General features: G+C 35.1%; 1 protein-coding gene across 3 annotated transcripts in view; it reads right to left on the reverse strand.

Annotated features, from left to right (window-relative positions):
- CLPX (caseinolytic mitochondrial matrix peptidase chaperone subunit X) overlaps positions 1-23,585 on the reverse strand; it is a 40,611-nt gene that overhangs the window by 9,903 nt on the left and 7,123 nt on the right. For 2 of the 3 annotated variants that reach the window (XM_025919499.2, XM_086710963.1), the window contains exons 2-10: positions 19,883-20,043; positions 18,537-18,654; positions 11,681-11,835; positions 8,848-9,007; positions 7,538-7,579; positions 2,820-2,996; positions 2,275-2,439; positions 1,392-1,480; positions 257-421 (exon numbers count right to left, since the gene is read on the reverse strand). In XM_025919499.2, the coding sequence (XP_025775284.1) occupies positions 257-421; positions 1,392-1,480; positions 2,275-2,439; positions 2,820-2,996; positions 7,538-7,579; positions 8,848-9,007; positions 11,681-11,835; positions 18,537-18,654; positions 19,883-20,043 (1,232 nt within the window). The remainder of the gene's footprint in view (positions 1-256; positions 422-1,391; positions 1,481-2,274; positions 2,440-2,819; positions 2,997-7,537; positions 7,580-8,847; positions 9,008-11,680; positions 11,836-18,536; positions 18,655-19,882; positions 20,044-23,585) is intronic. The other variant, XM_086710964.1, reaches the window with a different exon arrangement.

A 23,585-nucleotide genomic window follows, 5' to 3' on the forward strand; every position in this document is an offset into this window, starting at 1 on the left:
ACTTAAAGCAAGCAATGTAGCACAGTTGATCTATGATATATTCATTTAGGTAGAATATTATGTTATATAAAAGAAATCATTTGTGGTTACCGATTATGTAAAACACAAAAACATGGAAAATACTGGTGTGTTTTGGGCTGCTTGACACTATGTTGACATGACATTTTATTGTAATCAATCAACAAATAGTTACTAGGCATGTACCTTGCAGATATGAAGAAGTGCTCCATCCTAATAACCCTTCAGAAAAACTTACCTTTTCATTTTTCCTCCTGCTGATGATTCTGTCTAAGCCATTGAAAGCACCAGATGCAACAAACAGGATGTTTGTTGTATCAACTTGTACTGTTTCTCCACGTAACTTGCGGGAATTCTTTTCTGGAACATTAACTATCGTGCCTTCTAGTAGTTTTAATAACCCCTAAATAAAGAATAAATGATTTATAACATCATTGTGTAAGTGTATTATTTATTGTACTTTAGATAATGAGATTCAAAGGGGAAAATAATGTGGTTATGGTCAATGAGCATAATTAAACTCCCACATTGCTACAACTAACATGAAAATCAAATCCACTATCACACTAACAATTCGTAAATTTATTTGGAATAGTTACAGACTCCTGATGCACTCAGGAAATAGTCAACTTAGAAAGCTGCTTTTGATGGTAAAGATAGAATTCTGACCTAAATACAGGATTATGACTCTGTAAGATGGTAGGCAACCATGGTAGGAACATTGAAAATTTGAAAATAGTTGATTTGTCTTTCATAGAAATTAAAATTCTTTTCTACTCCTAGTATTAAACTTTGAGACTACCTATATTTTGGGAGGCTTTTATAAAAAAATTATCTAGCACACTTTATAAGTGTGACCTTTTTGTCTTGGTCAAAATAAAAATGAAAGCAATTTTCCTTACCCTACAGTTTATGTCATAATTAGTTACCAATAAAAAGTCAAGTTGCAAATAGATCATTAAGACTTCACTTATGACTCTCCATGAAATGAAACACTATTTTATCTATTTTATCCTATTGTCAAGTGAAAAGAGTAAGATACATGTACATACTTCATTTATGTCTAAATAGAACCAGAACTTTCAAGAGTCATCTAGAAATGTTTAACTGGGCCTCTAAAGAATAAAACCAACAAAAATCAAATGTCATTTTTTTCTATTCTTTAAAATAATTTTAATTTCCTAAGAAAGGTAATTTGGTACTTAAAATCACCAACAGCTTTCTGAACTACTTTAAAATGGTATGTGGAGTTTGGGGTGGAAGAAATAAACAAAACAGAATCTAATTGAATGCGAAACCAAACGTACAATATTTGGGAGGTTGATGTATTCCCTTCCTTTTAGTGGGCTTGAACAAAATATTCAACTGCTTACTTGCTGAACGCCTTCTCCACCTACATCCCGTAACTGATGAATGCCTGGCACACTGCCAATCTTATCTACTTCATCCAGAAAGACAATTCCTATAATTTAAGGAGGATTCTATTTATAATATGAAAATGATATACACAAGATAACCTCAGTTTTAAAAGACTAAGTAGCTAGAGAGCAAATATATACAAAGCTTAATTTTATAAAAATACACTGCCTGATCTCCCATTCATCATTGTGTAAATGTTTTATAATTTATTTCATAGAGCATCACTAGGGTATGATAACAATTCTGACATTATTTATCTACCCCACTAATGTTTTCAGGTTCTTTATTCTACGAGGCTGAGATAAAAGTATAGTCTTGAAGCAGGAGGTATATACAGTGCTGGTACTAGCAAAACTTTTTACTCTTTCCCACCTATACTCTTGTCTTAAAGGAATTTGGACAAGAACTTGTCAAGCTCTTCATGTAAATAAGGACAGATGATAGATGGGGAAGGAGAAATGCAGCATCTAGGACATCCTGTAGGTCAACAAGCTAATCTGTTTCTAGATTCATCCTACACTCTCTTGCCCTTGTCCTTGTCCTCCTAACCCACCCCAGGATCAGGAGTCTAGAGGGAAGTCAGAACAGGAAAAATAATGATAGCATTAAGGATCTAATGGAATAATAATCTGGCCTGTTTTCACCCTAGTAGCCATCTTATGACAATAAGGCAAAAGCAAACTTTGTGGCCCTTAGTATGCTAGAAAATGTTTAACATAGCTACCTTTATACAATTACAAAGTTTTATTCCTCAACTCAAAACAAGAATTATAGGATCTCTTAATGCTTTCCCAATAGTCTACATCTGGGGATAGACAAACTATACTGAAAACATACCTTGCTGTGCTTTTTCTACATTATAATTGGCATCTTGGAGCAGTTTGGCAATCACAGATTCAATGTCTTCGCCTACATATCCAGCTTGAGTCAAAGTTGTACAGTCACAGATAGCAAAAGGAACATCAAGGCATTTAGCTAGAGTTTGTGCCAGCAGAGTTTTACCTACAAATAGAAATAGCAACTAAAAGTTTACGAAAAATATGTTGATATACAATTTCTCTACAAAAATGTAAAATGTATTAAATCTAAATAGTATATAATAAAAAATTACTTATACATCTTTTCTCTACTATTGTTCAGATTTAATGGTATGTTATTTTTATTACTCCTATTAAGATGTTAGGGATTGGGCTAAAGGGCATTGCCAATTCCTCAAATTCAGCCTGAAGTCTATGCACAGATACTAATAATGTATCCAAAGGACTGGCCCTTAGATTTCTTCCCAAGAGCCAGAATCCCCCAATCATAAGACACAGCTTGCAGAATCATTTATATTCTTTTTTTTTTTTTTTTATGAGTAATTTTTTCAGGAAGTTATTTACCTGACCCAGTTGGTCCAAGCAGCAAAATATTACTCTTTTCAAGTTTTATGTCATCATGGGAAGAATCCAATACTTCACCTCCTCGTTTTTCCTGAGGTATTTGTTGATTTACCTGTTGCTGCATTGATGCTCCTAGAGCATTACCATGTGGACTAATTCCAGCAATCTGAAGCAATTCTGAAAGAATGACAAAGAAATTATTAGAGCTTCATTTGATCTTACTTGAAAAAATAACCAATAAAACCCTAAATCTAAGACCAATCACATATTTAGAAAAACAAATATTCTGATATTCTGTCTTACCTAAAAAGGAAGAAAACCTCAAATTATCTAGTCACAAATGTAAAACATATGATTATTCAGGGAACCTTACGTAAAATAAATGGATTCTTTTTACCCTCCTTATTTACGTAAATCCCTTTAACTTAAGGGAAGGCAGTGTAAAGGAAGGAGAACAGTGCTGACAATCACAAAGCTTTAGCTTTGGTCTTTCCATTGTGTCTAAAAAGATCTGTGATCCTGGGCTAGTCATATAAACTTTGCGTTTCTGTTTCCTAACCTAGAAAATGGCAATAATACCTGCCCTATCAATTTCAAACACATGGTTGGAAGGTATAAGAATAAAATGCAATTCATTTGGAGGCACTTTAAAAGACAAATATATATAGATTTTTTCATTACAAACGAAGGACTATAGAAAAAGCAAGACACATTGAACACAGTGAACACAGTAAGACAACCAAGACTAAAACAGAGAAATAGGGAACCTGGGTTCTAGTCCTTTTCTATCACTGTGTGGCTGTAGGTCCATGGCAAATCACTTAACTTTACTGGGCCTGCTTCCTTACCTATTAAATGAAATTATCAAGATATATGACTTCTATAGTCTCTTTCACATCTAAAAAATGATTCTGTGAGTCTACCAGAGGAACCAAATACAGTAAGATTCACTATCCCTGGTTCTATCTGAATTTTGATTTTATAGGATCTTGAATGGATCTTTCCAGTCCCTTTATTAGACACACAATGCTTAACTAAATGGGAACGGTATTGCTGGTGAACTATCAGTTTATCAATTGGGTGCCTAAAAACAGAACAACTTTGTTCTTACTCTCTGGGCTGAAGGAAAGAATTCCAATAGTCTTTTCAGTTATCCAGATTTGTAAATATCCATACTGCTCCTCATCATCAGCATTTGAGGAATCTGTGCTCGTATCCTACTTGTTTATATTTTCTGGATTTGTTTTTAGGTTGTTTCTAATAAATGGATTAAGAATATCAGTACTTTCCAATGCATTACTGTTTTAATCAAACCAATATATAGATGTTCAGTTAACGTAACTATTATTATGGTCCTATTCCATCTGGCTGGCACTTTCAAATTATCTTAGGGTCACACTTAAAGTAAATGGTTATCCTGGGGCACCTGGGTGGCTCAGTTGGTTAAGCGTCCAACTTCAGCTCAGGTCATGATCTCATGGTTCGTGAGTTTGAGCCCCACATTGGGCTCTCTGCTGTCAGCACAGACAGCTTCAGATCCTTGGTCTCCCTCTCTCTCTCTGCCCCTCCCCCACTCACACTCTCCCTCTCTCAAAAATAAACAAATTAAAAAAAAAAGTAAATGCTTATTCTAATCATCAAAAATAGGCATTCAAGGGGCGCCTGAGTGGCTCAGTCAGTTATGCATCTGAGTCTTGATTTCAGCTCAGGTCACGATCTCATGGTTCGTGAATTCAAGCCCCACACCCGACTCTGCACTAACAGCATAGAGCCGGCTTGGGATTCTGTCTACTTCTCTCTCTGCCCTTCCCTCGTCTGTTCTCTATATCTTCCTCAAAATAAATAAAGATAAAGTTTAAAAAAATAGGCTTTCAATAAACATTTTAAATTGTGCTACATTTGATGGTTATTAGCGAATAATTCACAATGCTGTGCCTCATTATAATCCATATCAGGAAAAAAAATGCTGTCTCTTACATGAGTTTAGTTAGCTAGTTGTCCCCAGTAAAAGAAAATTTCTTTTTTTATTTCAGCAAAATCTAGTTAGGAATTGTCACAATATAGGAAGAGGCTTTTGCTCGAGTGTAGGTTGGCCCAATGGGGTAAAAATTATTAGGTGAACAAAAATTTGAACAGAAGTGCAAGAAGCATATTAACTACAGTAGAGTCACAGAGTAAATGTGTTTAAGTTTTTAAAAAAATTATTTATTTTGAGAGAGACAGTGGGAGCGGGAGAGGGGCAGAGAGAGAGGGAAAGAGAGAATCCCAAGCAGACTCTGTGCGGTCAGTGCACAGAGCCTGACATGGAGCTTTCGAAACTGCGAAATCATGACCTGAGCTGAAATCAAGCCACCCAGGCACTTCAGGATAAATGTATTTGACTTACACATGATTTAAGTTAAATTTAAAAGAGAGGAATAATTTAAATAGTACATGATGTTTGTCATTCCATTTCATGAAATTATGCTCCAGAGTAAACCTGAAATAACTCTCCTTTCATTTAGTTTGTTTTTCTGCATCTCTCTCAATGCATGAAGCAGCTCTCTACAATCAGTGAGCAGACTAGTGTATGGTTAGTTGCATGGAGTTCATTAGCCATATGGCCCTGGGCAAATTCCTTAAAATTTCCGTAGTTCACTTTTCTTATCTATAAAATGGAGGTGAAAATAATAGTTTCTGTCTCATAGGTGTTAGGAAGATTAAATCAGTTAAAATATGTAAAACACTTAGAACTGTACCTGGCAGAGTTTTATAAATGTTATAAAAGAATTTGCTATCAGTATTGCTATTTTCCTAGTGTTTACGTTACTTGTATAACATAGCCCTTAATGCAAGCCAACTGTTTCATCTGGTGCTCAACTTAAGAAAAACATTATGTTCCAATGATGGAGACAAAATCTATCAGTCTTATTGAGAGTAGTATATCTGACATATGATTTCCAAAAGAAACTTTAAAGAATATTTTGATTATGTGTCATTTTAGGTCTAATGTCCTAACTTTAGAACCTATAACCCCACATATAACAAGTGGAAACTATACATGAAAATAAATTCTATTTAAGTTTTCAAAATATTACTTTCCAAGTCAATCTGTCATTATAATTATGAATTGCTTTTACCTAGGTTCTTAGATAGTATTACTTGTTAACATTTAAATTTCATTAAATCACTACAATATATTTCTTTCAAAATATTCATTATAGACTTTCCTTTACTAATTTAATTCATACTAGCTTCACAAGTTATCTGTCCAAATTTATGAATATAGCACTGACAGCATATTTGATTATATTTTTGGTTTAGAAAATAAAAATTATACATGGACTTAAAGTTTATTATTTAGATCTTACATTCTTATATATAATCTAATTCTACTGCATTGTATTTAATCTTACCATGCATGATATACTTATTATTTCCATACAATTTAAGAATAACTAGAAATAGTACAATTTTATTACATGCACTAGATCTCATGCCAGAATTGGTAAACTAGTTATATTCTCATGGCTCATCCAGTATATACAGTATACTTCAAACAGTAGATACATAATATAGCTTGGTTCAAAGGCAAATATAAAAGTACCAAACTTATAGGTAAAATGTGTTCATAGTGGCTTATCTGTTTTATTTTGTTATTTTAATTACTGAAACAAAATGCAACGTGAATTTTTAAAATATTTTATTTACTTAAGCAATCACTCCATCCAATATGGGGCTCGAACTCATGACCCCGAGACCAAGAGTCACATGCTCCTCCAACTGAGCCAGCTAGGTGCCTCTCTTTTTGTGAGCCTTTACCATCTGTGCAGCACTACATATCCACATCCAAAAAAATACATGCAAGACAACAGAATGGCCACTATATCAGGTCCTTCCACACCCTCCATCAGACTATCTGATGCTTATAGGGACAATTCAGGGCTGGAAACACTGAGTTGGGGCTTAGTCATAATTTGCAAGGCTATACCAAGTTTCATAAACACCAAAAATAAAAAGTGTGGTTTCTGGCAAAGGGAATCTGGAAGATAATCTGTCTCCCCCAAAATTTCTGTCACACATAAGCAGGCCAACTCTGCTTGTATGGGGGGGAAAAGATATAAAATAGCAAGCTACAGATTTTAAAAAACACAACTCCTGTTAATATGCATATAGGTATATATTTATAGAGAACTATATATAATATTTTTTATTTCTCTAACATTATACTTTAAGAAATATCACAACAGGGGCGCCTGGGTGGCGCAGTCGGTTAAGCGTCCGACTTCAGCCAGGTCACGATCTCGCAATCCGTGAGTTCGAGCCCCGCGTCGGGCTCTGGGCTGATGGCTCAGAGCCTGGAGCCTGTTTCCGATTCTGTGTCTCCCTCTCTCTCTGCCCCTCCCCCATTCATGCTCTGTCTCTCTCTGTCCCAAAAATAAATAAACGTTGAAAAAAAATTTAAAAAAAAAAAAAAAAAGAAATATCACAACAGAAAAGATAAAAATTGAATATGTGAAGTAACCCAACATATATAAAGTACACATGCTAGCTATGAAAAACTGTTCCAAAGTTATATATACCATGTATGATAAGCATGTTTAGATAATATACAGTATCTTTCTTGGTAATACACAAGCTAATATATATCTACCATCACTACTGCTGACATCCTTCACTGAGATAAATCTCAAAAGGAAGAATGATTACAGAGGAGGACCTGAGGAGAGGTCACTTACTTGTAAATCTGTACTCATCCTCCCGTCTTCTTATTTCTAATTCTAAGAAAGAGGATAAAATGACAACATGAAAATGTATATTTGTTTAGTTTGGAGGAAGAAATGAGGGATCTCTCCCTTCTTGCCCTCTTCTAAATATACACAAAGAATGTGTTCATTAATGCTTTGTAGCTTTTCACATTATGAAAAAAATCTATATGTTACATCCTGTCTATATTAAAAACATTAAAAACCCAAACATGTTAACGATGGCTGTCCAGTTGCTAATATCCACATTTGTCAAGTACTAACTTGGTATTTAAGAAAACAGAAGCAATAATTTAAATCTTCAACAAAAGTTTAAACTGCTCATATCATAAATACCGTATAACCATCTGTTTTCCCTATACTTCGAACACCTTAACTACTGATTTGCTGACTGAAAGAACCAGAAAAAATCGTTTTGTGTCATGACCAGATAATGCTATTTGGACTTTATAAAAATGAAGGCTCCGGGTCTTCCATTAGTTATTATGACTTATACTTTCTAAAAATAAAGTAACTGATACTACCACATAACTATTTACAGTAAATTCAACAAGTGAACAAGTTGTCTTCAATGAGCCAGTAAGTTATATATTTAATAGCTACCAAAAGTAATCAAAGGATATTATATAGTTTTTTAAATATAAGTATTTAGTAGAACTCCCTCAAATTGTAAAATGATGACTAAAAGAATGTAAAACGGTATATTATAGGCCTAAATAAGAAATCAGGGCTCCCTGGCCAATTAAAAACAAAAAAAAACTTTAAAAAACTTGCATTTTACTCTATTCATAGCTTTTTAAATAATATCATCCTATTAATATAACACACATTATTGTCTACAGTAAATTTAAATTATATAGTATATCAGTAATATTAGAATCTATCATTAATGGGCATTATACAAATTTGCCCTTAATCTTACATACACTCTGTAGCTGGGGTCTAAACAGGAAAAAATGCTGGATATGTTGTGTGACAGTTATCATCTACCTTCATACATCTCTGACTGAGGCACATGATCTGGTAATAGGGAACCAATTGTGGTGAAGTCTATAATTCAAAGATTATGTCTCAATCTCTACTCCAGTTACTTTCAAACATTTTTCACTGAGACCCTTGATAAGAAATACATTTCACTCTGTGACTCAGAACCCATGCACATATAACTGAAAACAAAGTTTTATGAAATACTAAAAGAATTTTAGGACAAAAGCAAGGAGTTGCAAATAAAGATTACCTCTAAGTATGTACACTCTATTTTAGTCAGTTATCAAAACACTAACCTCTAGGAGTTAATGATGTCTGCTTCTCAACCTCTGCTTGCTGTCTCAGATTAGCTGGGATATTGTTATATATTCTCTTATAATGATTGTACACAGCAACTGAAAGCACCTTCTTAGCAAATGATTGGCCAACAACATACTTGTCGAGGTAGTTATAAATCTGAAAAATGATTGGTTATGAATAATTTACTATGAGCTATCATAAAAAAAACACATACACACATTAAGAAGTTATACAGTGAGCATATTTGCTCACAGTTTTAAATTTGAACAAAGACCCATCAAAAACAAAATGCCAAGGGTATGATACTTATGCAGCAGCAATGATTCAGAAGCCCCAAACCTATGTGGACAAAAACACAATTCATTTGTTCTTTAGCTTAACAAAGTATCACTGTACTCATATAATGCTCTGCTGGTTTCTGTTCTATATATAATGTCATTAATCCTAATTTTTATTTTATTTTTTTTTTTAATTTTTTTTTTCAACGTTTATTTATTTTTGGGACAGAGAGAGACAGAGCATGAACGGGGGAGGGGCAGAGAGAGAGGGAGACACAGAATCAGAAACAGGCTCCAGGCTCTGAGCCATCAGCCCAGAGCCCGACGCGGGGCTCGAACCCACGGACCGCGAGATCGTGACCTGGCTGAAGTCGGACGCTTAACCGACTGCGCCCCAATCCTAATTTTTAAAAGTTGATTATTAAAGTCACTTGGAATACCTACATATGCCACCAGGAGTTTAAAGATATCATCATTAATGTAAATCATTAAAATAAATCCTTTATTATTATTAATTAATTAATTAATTAATTTATTTTGAGAGAGAGAGAGAGAGAGAGAGAGAGTGTGTGTGTGTGTGTGTGTGTGTGTGTGTGTGAGCAGGGGAAGGGCAGAGAGGGAGGGAGACAGAGAATCCCAAACAGGCTCTGCACTGTCAGCGCAGAGCCTGAGGTGGAGCTCAATTCCATGAACCCATGAAATCATGACCTGAGCTGAAATCAAAAGCCAGGCGCTTAACCAACTGAGCCACTACTCAGGTGCCCCAAAATAAATCCTTTCTATACCTCCCTCAATCACATGAATGATATTCTTCAGAAAGATAACATATTATAAATCTACTCTTTTAAAAACTAGGCATTATATAATCAAAGCCATTACCAGCAGCTATATGTTCGAATATTCACAAATATTTAGGTTTTTTTCTCAGACATTAACTTTAAAGCTACTCATTTATCTACATGGCAATCTAAAAAACCTTATTCTTAGAAACTAAAGCTCTGTTTGAGACTTGGGTATTGCTAACAGCATGGAACCTGGGGTAAATTCCTTCAGCTTTTAGTAAACAGAAATTAACTGTTAGGGTGCCTGGCTGGCTCAGCTGGTTAAGCGTCCAACTTCAGCTCAGGTCATGATCTCGAGTTAGTAAGTTCGAGCCCCGCATCAGGCTCTCTGCTGTCAGCATGGAGCCCACTTCAGATCCTCTCTCCCTCCCCTGCTTGCTCTTTCTCTCAAAAAATAAACTTAAAAAAAAAAAAATTAACTGTTAATATTCACTAACTCCTGAAAATAGTTAAATTACCTATTTTCTAGAACTTTAATGTCTAAAGTCTAGACAACCTAATGGAGTATACAAAGGTTAATAGCTATATTTACCATTACACTATATTTACATGATAAATTCTTTAGTTGTTGACCATATGCTTTTTATTATGTTTTTTTAAAATCTTCTTGATTTCTGGGGCTCCTGGGTGGTTCAGTCGGTTAAGCATATGACTCTTGGTTTCAGCTCAGGTCATGATCTCGCTGTTCAAGACTTCAAGCCCCGTGCACTGTTAGTGCAGAGCCTGCTTGGGATTCTCTATCCCTCTATATCTGCCCCTCCCTGGCTCTGTTTTTCTCTCTCTCTAAACAAATAAACTTAAAAAAATCTTGATTCCTCACAAATTATATCTATGAATTATTAAATCTGCCACAGCACAATGGAAATAAATGGACTGGTGTCTTAACAGCATAAGAAAGCTACACTGAAGCAGGGGGTGAGAAATAATTTAAGTGTGCAAACATTTGAGACATGCAGAACAGAGGGCACATAGCCCCAGGGCCGGGCTCCCTGTTCTCAGAAAGAACAGACCAAGTACCCAATGTAGCTGGTAATACATTCTGCCATGTTTCATATGGCCAGATCACAGTCTGTCTGAGACTCCTGGAAGGAGCCCACACCACAAAAGCCACAGTGCTATATAGGACAGCCCTGATACACTAGTTGTGAGAAAATTTTGCTTCCATTGTTACACTGAGGCTGTTTTACCAGACAATAGACTAATTTATGGGGAGAAATTGCAGCCTGGTGTTAACAAGGGGCCCCAACTAAGAAAAAGAAATCCATAGCTGCTCAATTTTATGGATATTATTTTTTTATTTTTCTAAGTAGGCTTCATGCCCAGTGCAGAGCCCAATGCAGAGCTTGAACTCATGACCCTGAGATCAAGACTTGAGCTGAGATCTAGAGTGGGACGCTTAACCAACTGAGCCATCCAGACACCCCTGGGTATCATTTTAGATTAATTTAGTATGAACACCATTTTAACAATCATCCAACTCTATTTCATTGCTACTGAATGCAGTAATCATAACATGGGAAAATAGCATTGGGACTCCATACCTCAATTCCAAGTACCAAATATCAATAAGAATTTAGCCACATATAGTCTATATTAAGAACTTAATACTTGTTTAGGCACTAGCATTAAGATCCAATGTCAACTGGGAGAGGGGAGCAATGAAATATTTTCAAGACAAAGTGCTTATAGGACTGAGCTAAGACCTATACCTTCTTGGGGGGAGGAGGTGGTTTCTGTTGGAAAGCCAATTTTACAGCTTCTGCTGCTGATTCAGGTTCTTTAATTATGCTTTTCTTGGAGTCTGCTTCAGATAGCACAACAAAAAAATGATGACATTTTTCACACTTCACAAAGCGGGTGGATGCTGTAAAAGGAAAGGTCAGCAGAGAAAAATAAATAATTCAAATAGCATTTAACATTAAAAACTCACTGTAAATGAAAACTATACACTTGACAAAAAGTAGGTTTGTAGTTCCTTCACTAGACACAACAAACAACCTAGTTTACATCTAAGATAGATGATACAGATAAATGAGTTCATTAAACCACATTTTGTTCATTTCCACTAGGTTGTTTCATTTTGTGATATACTTCATTAAGAGAAAAGATTGGCTGACATTCTTTCAACTTCCCATTCATTAAATTTAATTTTAAAAACAACCACTATAAAAATATTAATCACTTATTTTATTGAAATACTTGAATGAAAAACTGTGAAAAAAAAGTAAAGCACAAGTAAATTATTCTATTTTTTCAACATTTCCTTATGAAAAACTTCAAATATACACAGAAGTTAAAAGAGAGAAATCAGGAGTGCCTGGGTGGTTCAGTCAGTTAAGCATCCAACTTTGGCTCAGGTCATGATCTCGCAGTTTGTGAGTTCGAGCCCCAAGTCGGGCTCTGTGCTGACAGCTCAGAGCCTGGAACCCGCTTTGGATTCTGTCTCCTTCCCTCTCTCTGCCCACCCCCTTGTGCTCTCTCTCTCAAAAATAAATATTTAAAAAATAATAATAAAAGAAATCAACTCCAATCACCCAGAAAAAGGGAAAAAAAAGTATATTCTTTAGGTTCCTTTCAAACCTATGAGCATTTTTAAAACCATGATTTGGTAAACATAAAATTGTTTCATGCCTTCCTAATTTTTATCTTTAACAACTCCACTAGTTCTTATTTCTTTAGCCTAAAAACCACTAAGAAACTAACAAAATAACATTCTCACTCATACTGACTTATAGATAATCATACAGCTTTTGAAAACAATAAAATAACAATTAAAAATGAGGGTAAAAAAAGTGTCTCAATTCCAATGCATCAGCTATAGAATAACCTATGTTAAACCCAAGTGGATTTTTTTATCTCCTTTTAAAACACAGCTGTAGGATATATGTATATGGACATAAACTCTTAACCTTCTCTAAGCCTACCCCTACTAATGGTAAAGGTACCTTGGAAAGCAGCACAGAAGAGACTCTCACACAGATTACTAACAGATACAGAACAAAAGATACATAGGAATTAGTTACAGGTTGGTAGGTCTGGGTAATACATTTTTGTATTAACCTCTGTGTAATCTAACTAGAAAAACTGCAAAGAAGAATATTTAAATCTATGAGAATCTCTCTTATGGGAGTAGTGTAACTACCTATTCATAGATTACAAGAAAAACTGTACTGGTAAGCACACCTAAATCTCACAAAATAATCTATATTAAAAAAAACCCAGACAATTCCATATTTCAAAAATAAATCTAATTATTAATTCAATCTAATGCTTATTTGTCTATTCTTAAACACAAGGCCAATCAAAAATACGTCTGGATAAACTCTAGCAGCAAATTTTAAACTAGAAAAGAGATCATCCATGTTTTCTTTGTATTAATCACCTATAAATGCTTACCTCAAGAAAAAGACCAAACTATTCCAAGTACCTTTGGTTTACACAAGCCCCAATACATTATCACCATTTCCCACCATTGGGAAAGATAGTCAATGGCCTTTACTCTAAAATGAAGCTGCATCTTACAATTGTTACTGATGGTAAACAGGGCAAGGATTAAAGGGCAGAGAATCCTCTGATCTAGTTCAGGCTGTTTGACAGGAAAATCTGGCCTGAGAACATAAGAACAAAATATTTCTCTAAAGAAATTAGGTCAAAGGGAAAGAGACTAAACACCAACAAATCTCATTCCTCTTTGCTTACCACAGATGAGTTATTTACATTCTATTTGAATATCACAATACCAATTTGACGATGGAACATGTTCAATGTATACCCAGGTTAATTTTATTTATCAAAATGCTGTCTCAGAAAAAAAAAATAATACAAGCACTGCAATGCTTATTTTTTACTCATACAGACAAGTGGCAAAATCTAATTTTGTTGAATTGTCAGGGAATAAACTTTCCTTTAAATGATTACTACAAGTATACTATATTCTTTTACATACAGAATACTAATCCCAGTAAACATGCTTGTATTATATGCCAACAATAGATTACCTCAGTAAAAACTCTCTCATATTTGTTGAAATGAAAGTTCTTCATGATTTCGAACATGTTTCAGGGCCCAACATTAAATCTCCAAACCAAACAGAAAAGTTTAATTCCTACTGTATTAAGACATGTAAGTACAGTAAGCCTTCAAAAAGTATTATATACATAAAAATAAAAACAACTAAAATAAATAAAAGTGGGGAGACTATTCACATTTGACAAGTTATTATTTAAATAGGCAAAAGAAAACTGAAGAACAATATACATTTGTCCTTATAATAAAATATTTCTTAGATATTATTCTTACTTCAATTCCTGATGACTTTCTATGCATTCATAATGCTATCTATAAAAATGGTATTTTATTTCCACAAAGTCAAACAAGAATAATACCACAGTAAGAGAACATAAAAATCCCTACATATACATGTGAGATGGAATATATACATGTGAGATGGAATATATACAGACAGGTCCATGAGCTAATAGTTCTTACACTTTGGGAAAAAATGACAATAAAAGTTATATGAAATTCAAATTTCAGTGTCTTTATACAAAGTTTTATAGGAACACAGCGATGCTCATTTGTTTACATTGTCTATGATTGCTTTCTCCCCATAACAGCAAAGGAGAAGAGTTGCAACACTGACTACAGGGCCCACAAAGCCTAAAATATTTACTATTTGGCCTTTCATAGTAAAAGTTTGTTGACTCCTGCTATACAGTATTTATAGGAAAGAACTACCCATAGAATGAAAGAATATGTTTGCAAATCATACATCTGGATAAAGGTCTAGTATTCAGAATATATAAAGAACTCTGTAACTTAACAACAAAAAAGATAACCCAATTTAAAAATGGACAAAGGATTTAAACAGTCTTTTCTACAAGAAGATACACAAATGGCCAATAAGCCCATGAAAAAAATGCTTAACATCTTTAGTCATTAGAGAAATGCAAATCAAAACCACAATGAGATGCCACTTTGTATCTCTATGATGGTTGCGATAAAAAAGAGCAGTGTTAAAGAACATGTTGAGAAATTAGAACCCTCATACATTGCTAGTCAGGTTGTCAAGTGGACAGAATAACATAGGTTATTCTATAGCTGATGTAAAGTTTGGTAGTTTCTTAAAAAACTAAACACAAACTTACCATTTCACTCAGCAATTCTACTCCTAAGCATATACCCAAGAAAAGTAAAAACACGTACACACACAAAAACTGGTATACAAATGTTCACAGTAGCATTATTCATAGTAGTCAACAAGCAGCAACAGCTCAAATGTCCATCAATGATGAGTGGATACACAAGGAATACTATCAGCCACAAAAAGCAATGAAATACTGATACATAATAGAACACAGATGAACCCTGGAAACCTGAAAGATGAAGGCAAAAGAAGCCAGCATATTGTATAATTCTATTTATATGAAATACCTGGAATAGACAAATCCATAAAGACAGCAAGTAGGTTTATGGTTGCCAGGGAGGGGAGGGAAAGGGGTAGAAAGTGACTACTTAAGGGGGATGGGGCTTCTCTTTGGGGTGACAAAAACGTTCTGGAATTAGATAGTAGTGATAGATCTAAAACTTGATGAATATACTAAAAACCCCTGAAATGTACACCTTAAAAGGAAAGGACTAGACCTGTATATATCAGCATACAACTCTAAAAAAATTGCTGACGCGAGGGGCACCTGGGTGGCTCAGTCGGTTGAGTGACCGACTTCGGCTCAGGTCATGATCTCACGGTTTGTGAGTTCGAGCCCCGCATCGGGCTCTGTGCTGACAGCTTAGAGCCTGGAGCCTGCTTCGGATTCTGTGTCTCCCTCTCTCTCTGCCCCTCCCCCACTCATGCTCTATCTCTGTCTCAGAAATAAACATTAAAAAATTTTTTTTTTAAATTGCTGAGGCGAAATAAAATTGGTAAAAACATGAACAATTTGATACCATTTATGCTTTTTAAAAGTTACATGTTTGATGAAGACACATTGCAGAAATGTATCTTTAACTTTTACCTACAAAGTTCTACCTTTTTTTTTTTTATAAAGGAAGATACACACATACATTCCTCAGGTAATTAAAAATAATTAAAAATGACCAAAAAAAGTAGATAGTTATCTAAACATGCCATTCATGGGGTGCCTGGGTGGCTCAGTCGGTTGAGCATCCAACTTGGGCTCAGGTCATGATCTCACGGTTTGTGGGTTTGAATGCTTGTGTCGGGCTCTGTGCTGACAGCTCAGAGTCTGGGGCCTGCTTCAGATTCTGTGTCTCCTCCTCTCTCTGCCCCTCCCATGCTCATGCTCTGACTCTCAATAATAAATAAACTTCAAAAAAAAAAAAAAATCTAAACAGGCCATTCACAAAAGAACTACAAGTGACCAAAAAGCACATAAAAAGATGTTTATGAACCAGTAACTAAATAAATGCAGATGGCAAACAAAATGAATGGCCCAAGATTCAACAAAACTCTCCAATTTTCAGTGAGTAGACACAGAAGATCCTCAGCATCCAAAAGAGATGCATTCTGAAGAGACTTGTACTATGGGTGAATAAAACCAAGAGAGGAGGGCCTCATCTCACTGTTGAGGGCCTACCACTCCTATGGAGTAAAGTTCCAGAGGATAAGACAGCGTCATGTTCATCTCTGTTTATTTTCTGAGCCTGGCAGTGTCAGTCTCAACAGATATTTGCTTACTAAATTATTTATAAGGATCTACTCTTCTTTTACTCTTTTCTTCCCTATTCTCTACTTCCACATCCCCTCTCCCCAATTAGAATTCTCAAAGGAAACCACTTCAGCCCTAAGTTGATTAGATAATATTAAAAATCGTGTTTTCCACACTTGGTCTCATTGTTAAACATAAATATTCTAGGATACCACCCAACATCTACAGAATCTTATCTCCAGGGAAGGAGAGAATCTGTATGTTCAAGAACCACCTTGGGGTGCCTGGGGGGCTCAGTGCCCAGCTGGCTCAGTTAAGCTAAGCATCTGACTCTTGATTTCAGCTCAGGTCATGATCTCAGGTTTGTGAGATTAAGCCTCACATTGGGCTTTGCATTGACAGTGAGGAGCCTACTTAGGATTCTCTCTCTCAAAAAAAACCACAACCAACCACCCTCAATGATTAATACAACCTGGCAAGTTTTGAAAACACTGTGTAGAAGAAAAATAAATTTCATCTATCCCTAGAGAATTCCAGTTGGTAAAAATGTATGGAATAGGAATTTCTGAATAGCAAATCTTCACTGCTCTGTGACCCTGGATGAGTTACTTACACTTGCTAAAATCTTAGCTTCTTCACTAAGCTAAGAAAATGAGGATATGCTCTCTCCTGACAAAAGTAAGATTGTGAGAATAAAATTATATATACTGGCATTTATTAAATATTAGTTTCTTTCCTTTTCTACTCTAAGAAATTATTCTTTAAGTCTACAAAGATTGAAATCTTTCTCTGGAAAAAAAAAGAAAATTCTTGATTAAAAATGTATGCCAATAGGACATTGCCATTATGAACTGAGCAATTCTCAGACTCTCTAAAAGAATTTTATCGCTTCATACCAGATTTGTTAATAGCAAATGTTATTTAGAAGTTTTATCATCTAGTTCTACCACTTTCATTTTATGTTGCAACCAAATTAGTATTCATTCAGACTGATTCCTCTCTTTGATCTCTTATGAGGCAAAACCACGAAGAGAATCTCAAACATTCCACCTACAGAATGGAACGACTTCAAAAGTCTTTCCAAAAATTGTAAAAACATGCTACATATAGTACTTTCTCATACAGTGGCCAATTAGTATTAATAATAAACATAAAACTGTAACTGAGATCTCAATATTTGGGATAGCATATAGAGAATCCTCTGCAGCTAATCATCAGAAACTGAAACTTCTGACAAACCTCACCAATGACCTTTTCAGTTTGACTATACAGAAAGGCTGACATGGTAGTGTAACATAATTTACTCTTGAATTACCATTACCTCTAATCATGTAGGAAATGAGTTGTTTGATTCATGAAACAAAAGATCTGTAGTAGCATCTTTGTATTTCAGAGAGTTACTGCTGACACTAACAGCAAAAGTGGGACTGTTGATTTCTTCCTTCTCTCAGTGTCTGAATCATTAATAATTATCACACACTTTATAGAATTAAGGGTTTAGTTCCTCTGGTTCCTCAGCGAGGGAAAACACCTTAATATTTGAATGACCGACCTCTCCAGCTATATGAGATGCTCAACAGGTATTTGAAGAATAGAGTAATAACAGAATAAATACACCTTGGTTCTCCTATAGCTCAAATTTGAACACTCACAAAATCCAAATTTGAAATAAACACACACGTGGAAAATAAATAAATAGTTTTCTTAAATTATTTCTTATACCACATTGCAAAGTATTACCAGTTATGGGGATTTTTAGTATCTGGTGAACATAAGGGAGAATCATGTTAAGTTCAGGAAGAACATAACTCTGGTTTATGTAATTTACACATTTCTATGCAATTTGTGATTTGTAGAAAAGGTAAGGAAGAAAAACAACAGAGAAAGTAATACTTACACACGAAGGTCTCTACATGAGTGCACAAGTCGCCACATTTAGGACAACGCAGCTGGTTTCCACCTTTCCCTGAACTCCCAGAGCCTGATTTTTTACTGTTTCCCTCACTTGCTGATTTCTAATGTTCATACAGGAGAAAAAAAGAGTGTCAATTATTACTTTCAGGCAACCAATTTATAGGTAAGTTAAATATAAGCATGTTAGCTTGTAATTAATCTTATAATTTTTATAATTTCTAGAGTGGAATTATTAGTATTATTAATAACTCTACTATTACTGGTATCAAAAGATCCATTTACCACAAAAACAAAACCAGTTCTGGTAAACACATGTATTTATCTGTAGTCCTGCTTTACATGGTATGAGCCAGCATATATAATAAACAGCTTTCTTTCCATGACTCAATCAACACTAGGAAAAAAAGTTACTACAGGTAAAATACATTTCAGTGAAACTGTATCAGGAGCTACTATCATGACAAGTAGTGATTCATAACTTTCTTCAATCTCTAAAATGGGGATTTTCTCATCTCTAAAATGGGGATAATTTTACCTACTTTAGAGAGTCATTGTTAGGATTAAGTGTGGATATCAAAGCACCTAGCATTTTGTCTTATATATAACATTAGCTCAAGTGTTAGTGAAATTCACATAATGAAAAAAATTGATAATAATTCCTTGATCCAATACAATCACTGATCATCTACTTGCTAGCTACAGAGTAACCCAACATTAAGTTGTAGAGATATCCAAAATTTTTAGGTAGAGAATGAGGTGGGGTTTATACTATCATGAATTGTTAAGAGTTGTGAAAAAGACGGCTATTCCTAATTTAATCCTACAGACTGCATAGATTTAAAAAAAATTTTTTTTCAACGTTTATTTATTTTTTTTGGGACAGAAAGAGACAGAGCATGAACGGGGGAGGGGCAGAGAGAGAGGGAGACACAGAATCGGAAACAGGCTCCAGGCTCTGAGCCATCAGCCCAGAGCCTGACGTGGGGCTTGAACTCACGGACCGCGAGATCGTGACCTGGCTGAAGTCGGACGCTTAACCGACTGTACCACCCAGGCGCCCCCAGACTGCATAGATTTAATGAAGCTTCTTAATACTTTGGAGTGTTAGGAATTTTAGTTAATGCTAAGTGCAATACTTATATAACTAATTTATGGTTGAAACTAAAACACAAAATAAAATTACATAAAATTCTTCACCTGATTTTATATATTTCACATTTCCTACAGAAAACATATAAACCAATGGAATAGAGAAAACTATTATTACATTTAATTGTTTGAAGGAAGGAACTCAAAAAATATGTATATATTCCAATAAAGATAAGATACCTTATTTCCATCTCCAGAGCCATCTTTACTTATCCCATCTTTTGATGCAAAGTATGCTGGTGTTTCTGTAAAGGTTCTAAAGGGAGCTCTTCGTAGAATCTGAGTTTCAAAGGTCCCGAGCCTTCCTAAAACAGGTATATGAATGCGACCACAAGATATACCTAGAAATACAATGAGATTTATTAGTCTACACATCAAACATTAACATGCCTTCAGTGAATCCCCTGAAAACAAAAATTCCTTAAGTATAAAGGAGGTTGAAAAAACTGTCGTTTTCACAGAGGTGTAACAAAATGGTAAATGGTGACACCATCAGAGGCAAAGCCCCTTTAAAAATAGGCCAGACCGGGGCCTCTGGTAAATAAAGATGTTTCTTTCTGGGCCTGTCCTTTGATAGTGAGGAAAGACCATTTGGGTTATTGCAATGAGTGGCTCTTTGAAAGTGTGAGAGATGAGGGGCGCCTGGGTGGCGCAGTCGGTTAAGCGTCCGACTTCAGCCAGGTCACGATCTCGCGGTCCGTGAGTTTGAGCCCCGCGTCAGGCTCTGGGCTGATGGCTCGGAGCCTGGAGCCTGTTTCCGATTCTGTGTCTCCCTCTCTCTCTGCCCCTCCCCTGTTCATGCTCTGTCTCTCTCTCTGTCCCAAAAATAAATAAAAACGTTGGAAAAAAAAAAAAAAGTGTGAGAGATGAGCAGTTCAACATCTGCCTAATCTGTAGGGGAAAAAGGCCATTTACACCCTATATTCTAATTCTTCTTTTATTATTTCTATCAATGAGAATAAACAATTGACATAAACACATGTGTTTTAATGAAACATTTCAATCCTATAAAAAATTTTAGTAAACACTATAACCACTATCTTGCTTTCAAATATTTTAACCTTTACCATGTATTTTTTTAAATTTTTAATGTTTATTTATTTATTTATTTATTTTGAGGGAGAAAGAGCGTGAGCAGGGGAGGGGCAGAGAGAGGAGAGAGAATCCCAAGCAGGCTCCACACTGTCAGTGCAAAGCCTGATGTGGGGCTTGAACTCACAAAGTGTGAGATCATGACCTGAACTGAAATCAAGAGTTGGATGCTCAACTGAATGAGCCACCCAGGTGCCCCTTACCATATTTGAAGTTAAGATTATTAAAAAGGATATAGGTTAACCCCTGACTTATGTGGCAGACTTTTTCTGTAAAGCACCAGGATGGTAAATATTTTCAGCTTTCTGGGCCATCTAGTCTCAGTTCCAACTACTCTGTCTGTAACATGAAAACAAACAAACAATATGTAAACAAATGGGTGTGGCCAGACTTGGTCCATCAAAAGATCACTGTTGGCTGAACCCTGTTTTTTTTTCTCATATAAATACAAAATAAACTCCTAAATAAACTATAGTCAATGGCAAAAGAGCCATAATGTAAGGCAGCATTTCCCAAGTTGGTCTTTAAAAGAGTGTTCCCTACACAAGAAAATCAAATGATCTTAGATCAAACAAAATTCCACAGATTCAGTACTGAATATTGTAGGGCTACTCAGAACCCTGCATAAGTTAACATACATTAGTGAATTATAATGAATCGCCAAAGAAAGAAGTTTCCCAGCAGTTTATCACAGCCATTAGGAGGTGATAACAAAACGGGGGAAGGGCATTAAGTTAATACTTAAATAAATTTAAGAAACTGATTTTATCTCCCTCGTTTTGTTCCCTGCAAAATTCTCAACCCAGGCTTTAAATTCTTATTTCTTTACAAGTTAGGGCTTTTAAGAGATCATGCACATATGCATGTACTATATCCAAACACAAAAATTGGTTTAAAATTACATCCTTTTAACAACTCAAAAGCAATTGTTTAGTTATATAACTGACTGACTTTATTAACTCCAGTTTTCCAAAACATTTGTGTACACTGTTAGAACTAGTTTCTAACAAAAATAAAAACATCAAACTTAACAGGAAAGATACAAAGTTTCTCATCTCTACAGAATTCACAAACACTAAAAAAGGAATAAGATTTATGACACTCTAGTCCCTAATCCATAGACTGTAAAATGCTGCTGAATGCTAATTAAGCTAATTAGTGCTGATCAATTAATGCTTAATTAATGGATATCAATATTAAAATACATTTGATGTTTTTCTTCTAAGTGATGTTTTCAAAAGACATTTCAAACTTTCTCAAGCATAACATTTGCCATTTTTTTTGCAGTAAATGATAGCTATTACTCTCATTAGAATGAGATTTAAAGTAGTTCATGAATTTTAAGCCAAACATTAATGATTTTCAAAGGACATAATATGATTAAACATAATATGGTTTAATATGTCAATCTAAAAAGCAAATCTAGAAAAGCAATGGGGGAAAGTGATAGATGAAATGAAGAATAGAGAAACTTGAGGTGCCTGGATGACCTCAGTCCGTTAAGCATCTAACTCTTTGGTCATGATCTCACAGTTTGTGAGATTCTCTGTCTCCCTCTCTCTCTTTGCCCATCCCCACTCACACCGTTTCTGTCTCTCTCTAAATAAAAAAATACGAAATTTAATGGATGTTAAGACTAGGTGATGGGTATTTGGGTGTCCCTTGTTCCATTTTGCATGTTTTAAAACATCCATAAATTAAAATGAATGGTAGCATAATAAAATAATTTACTATAATCTATGTAACAAGTATAACTTTTTAATCAAACCATTACAACGTATTCGCAAAAAAAACTACAGTTACAACAAGCTTTATATCAGACTATGTACTTGGATGTTTAGAATAAAACTTAACCTTCAAGTATCACACACAGTGTATTAATTCCCATTTACAATAAAATACATCTTTTGGGGCGCCTGGGTGGCTCATTCGGTTAAGCGTCCGACTTCAGCTCAGGTCACGATCTCCCGGTCCATGGGTTTGAGCCCCGCATTGGGCTCTGGGCTGATGGCTCAGAGCCTGGAGCCTGCTTCCGATTCTGTGTCTCCCTCTCTCTCTGCCCCTCCCCCGTTCATGCTCTGTCTCTCTCTGTCTCAAAAATAAATAAACGTTAAAAAAAAAAAATTAAAATACATCTTTTAAAATTGTGTTTAACAATTTATCATAGCTAATATTATTAGAAAATAAGCTGAAAATAAATTATCTTCAAAAATTTAAGAGAAATAAAAATTATGAACAAGAACCTTTCAAAGTCTACTTATTCTGAATAGAAAGAAAAATAAGTCCTTCACTTAAATAACTTACCAAGTAACATATAAAACCAATGCAATCATACAGTTACCATAAAAAAATACTGTCTGAAAAACATGTTCATGTCATTTAAATTTCTAAATTTGAGAATTTCTTGGCTGGCTCTGATGCAGTTTTAACATTCTATGCATAGCACGGATTGCAAGGTGTATTCCCTGGTTCTGACTCAGAAGGTTGCAGGTGGGATCCAATAAAGCATTTCTTTTTTTGTTTTGTTTATTTTTGAGAGAGCGAGAGCAAGAGCGAGAGACAGAGTGCACTGTGCACAAGCAGGGGAGGGGCAGAGAGAGAGAGAGACAGAGCCAGAGAGCCAGAATCCAAAACAGGCTCCAGGCTCCAAGCTCTAAGCAGAGTTTAATGCCAGGTTCAAACTCACAAACTGTGAGATCATGAACTGAGACAAAGTTGGACACTTACCTAACTGACTGAGCCATCCAGGTTGCCCCCAAGAATGCATTTCTTTTCTTTTTTTTTTTAAAGC

Source organism: Puma concolor, chromosome B3, assembly GCF_028749965.1.
Source record: "Puma concolor isolate L17-30 chromosome B3, mPumCon1.1.hap2, whole genome shotgun sequence".
Classification (NCBI taxonomy): Eukaryota; Metazoa; Chordata; class Mammalia; order Carnivora; family Felidae; genus Puma; species Puma concolor.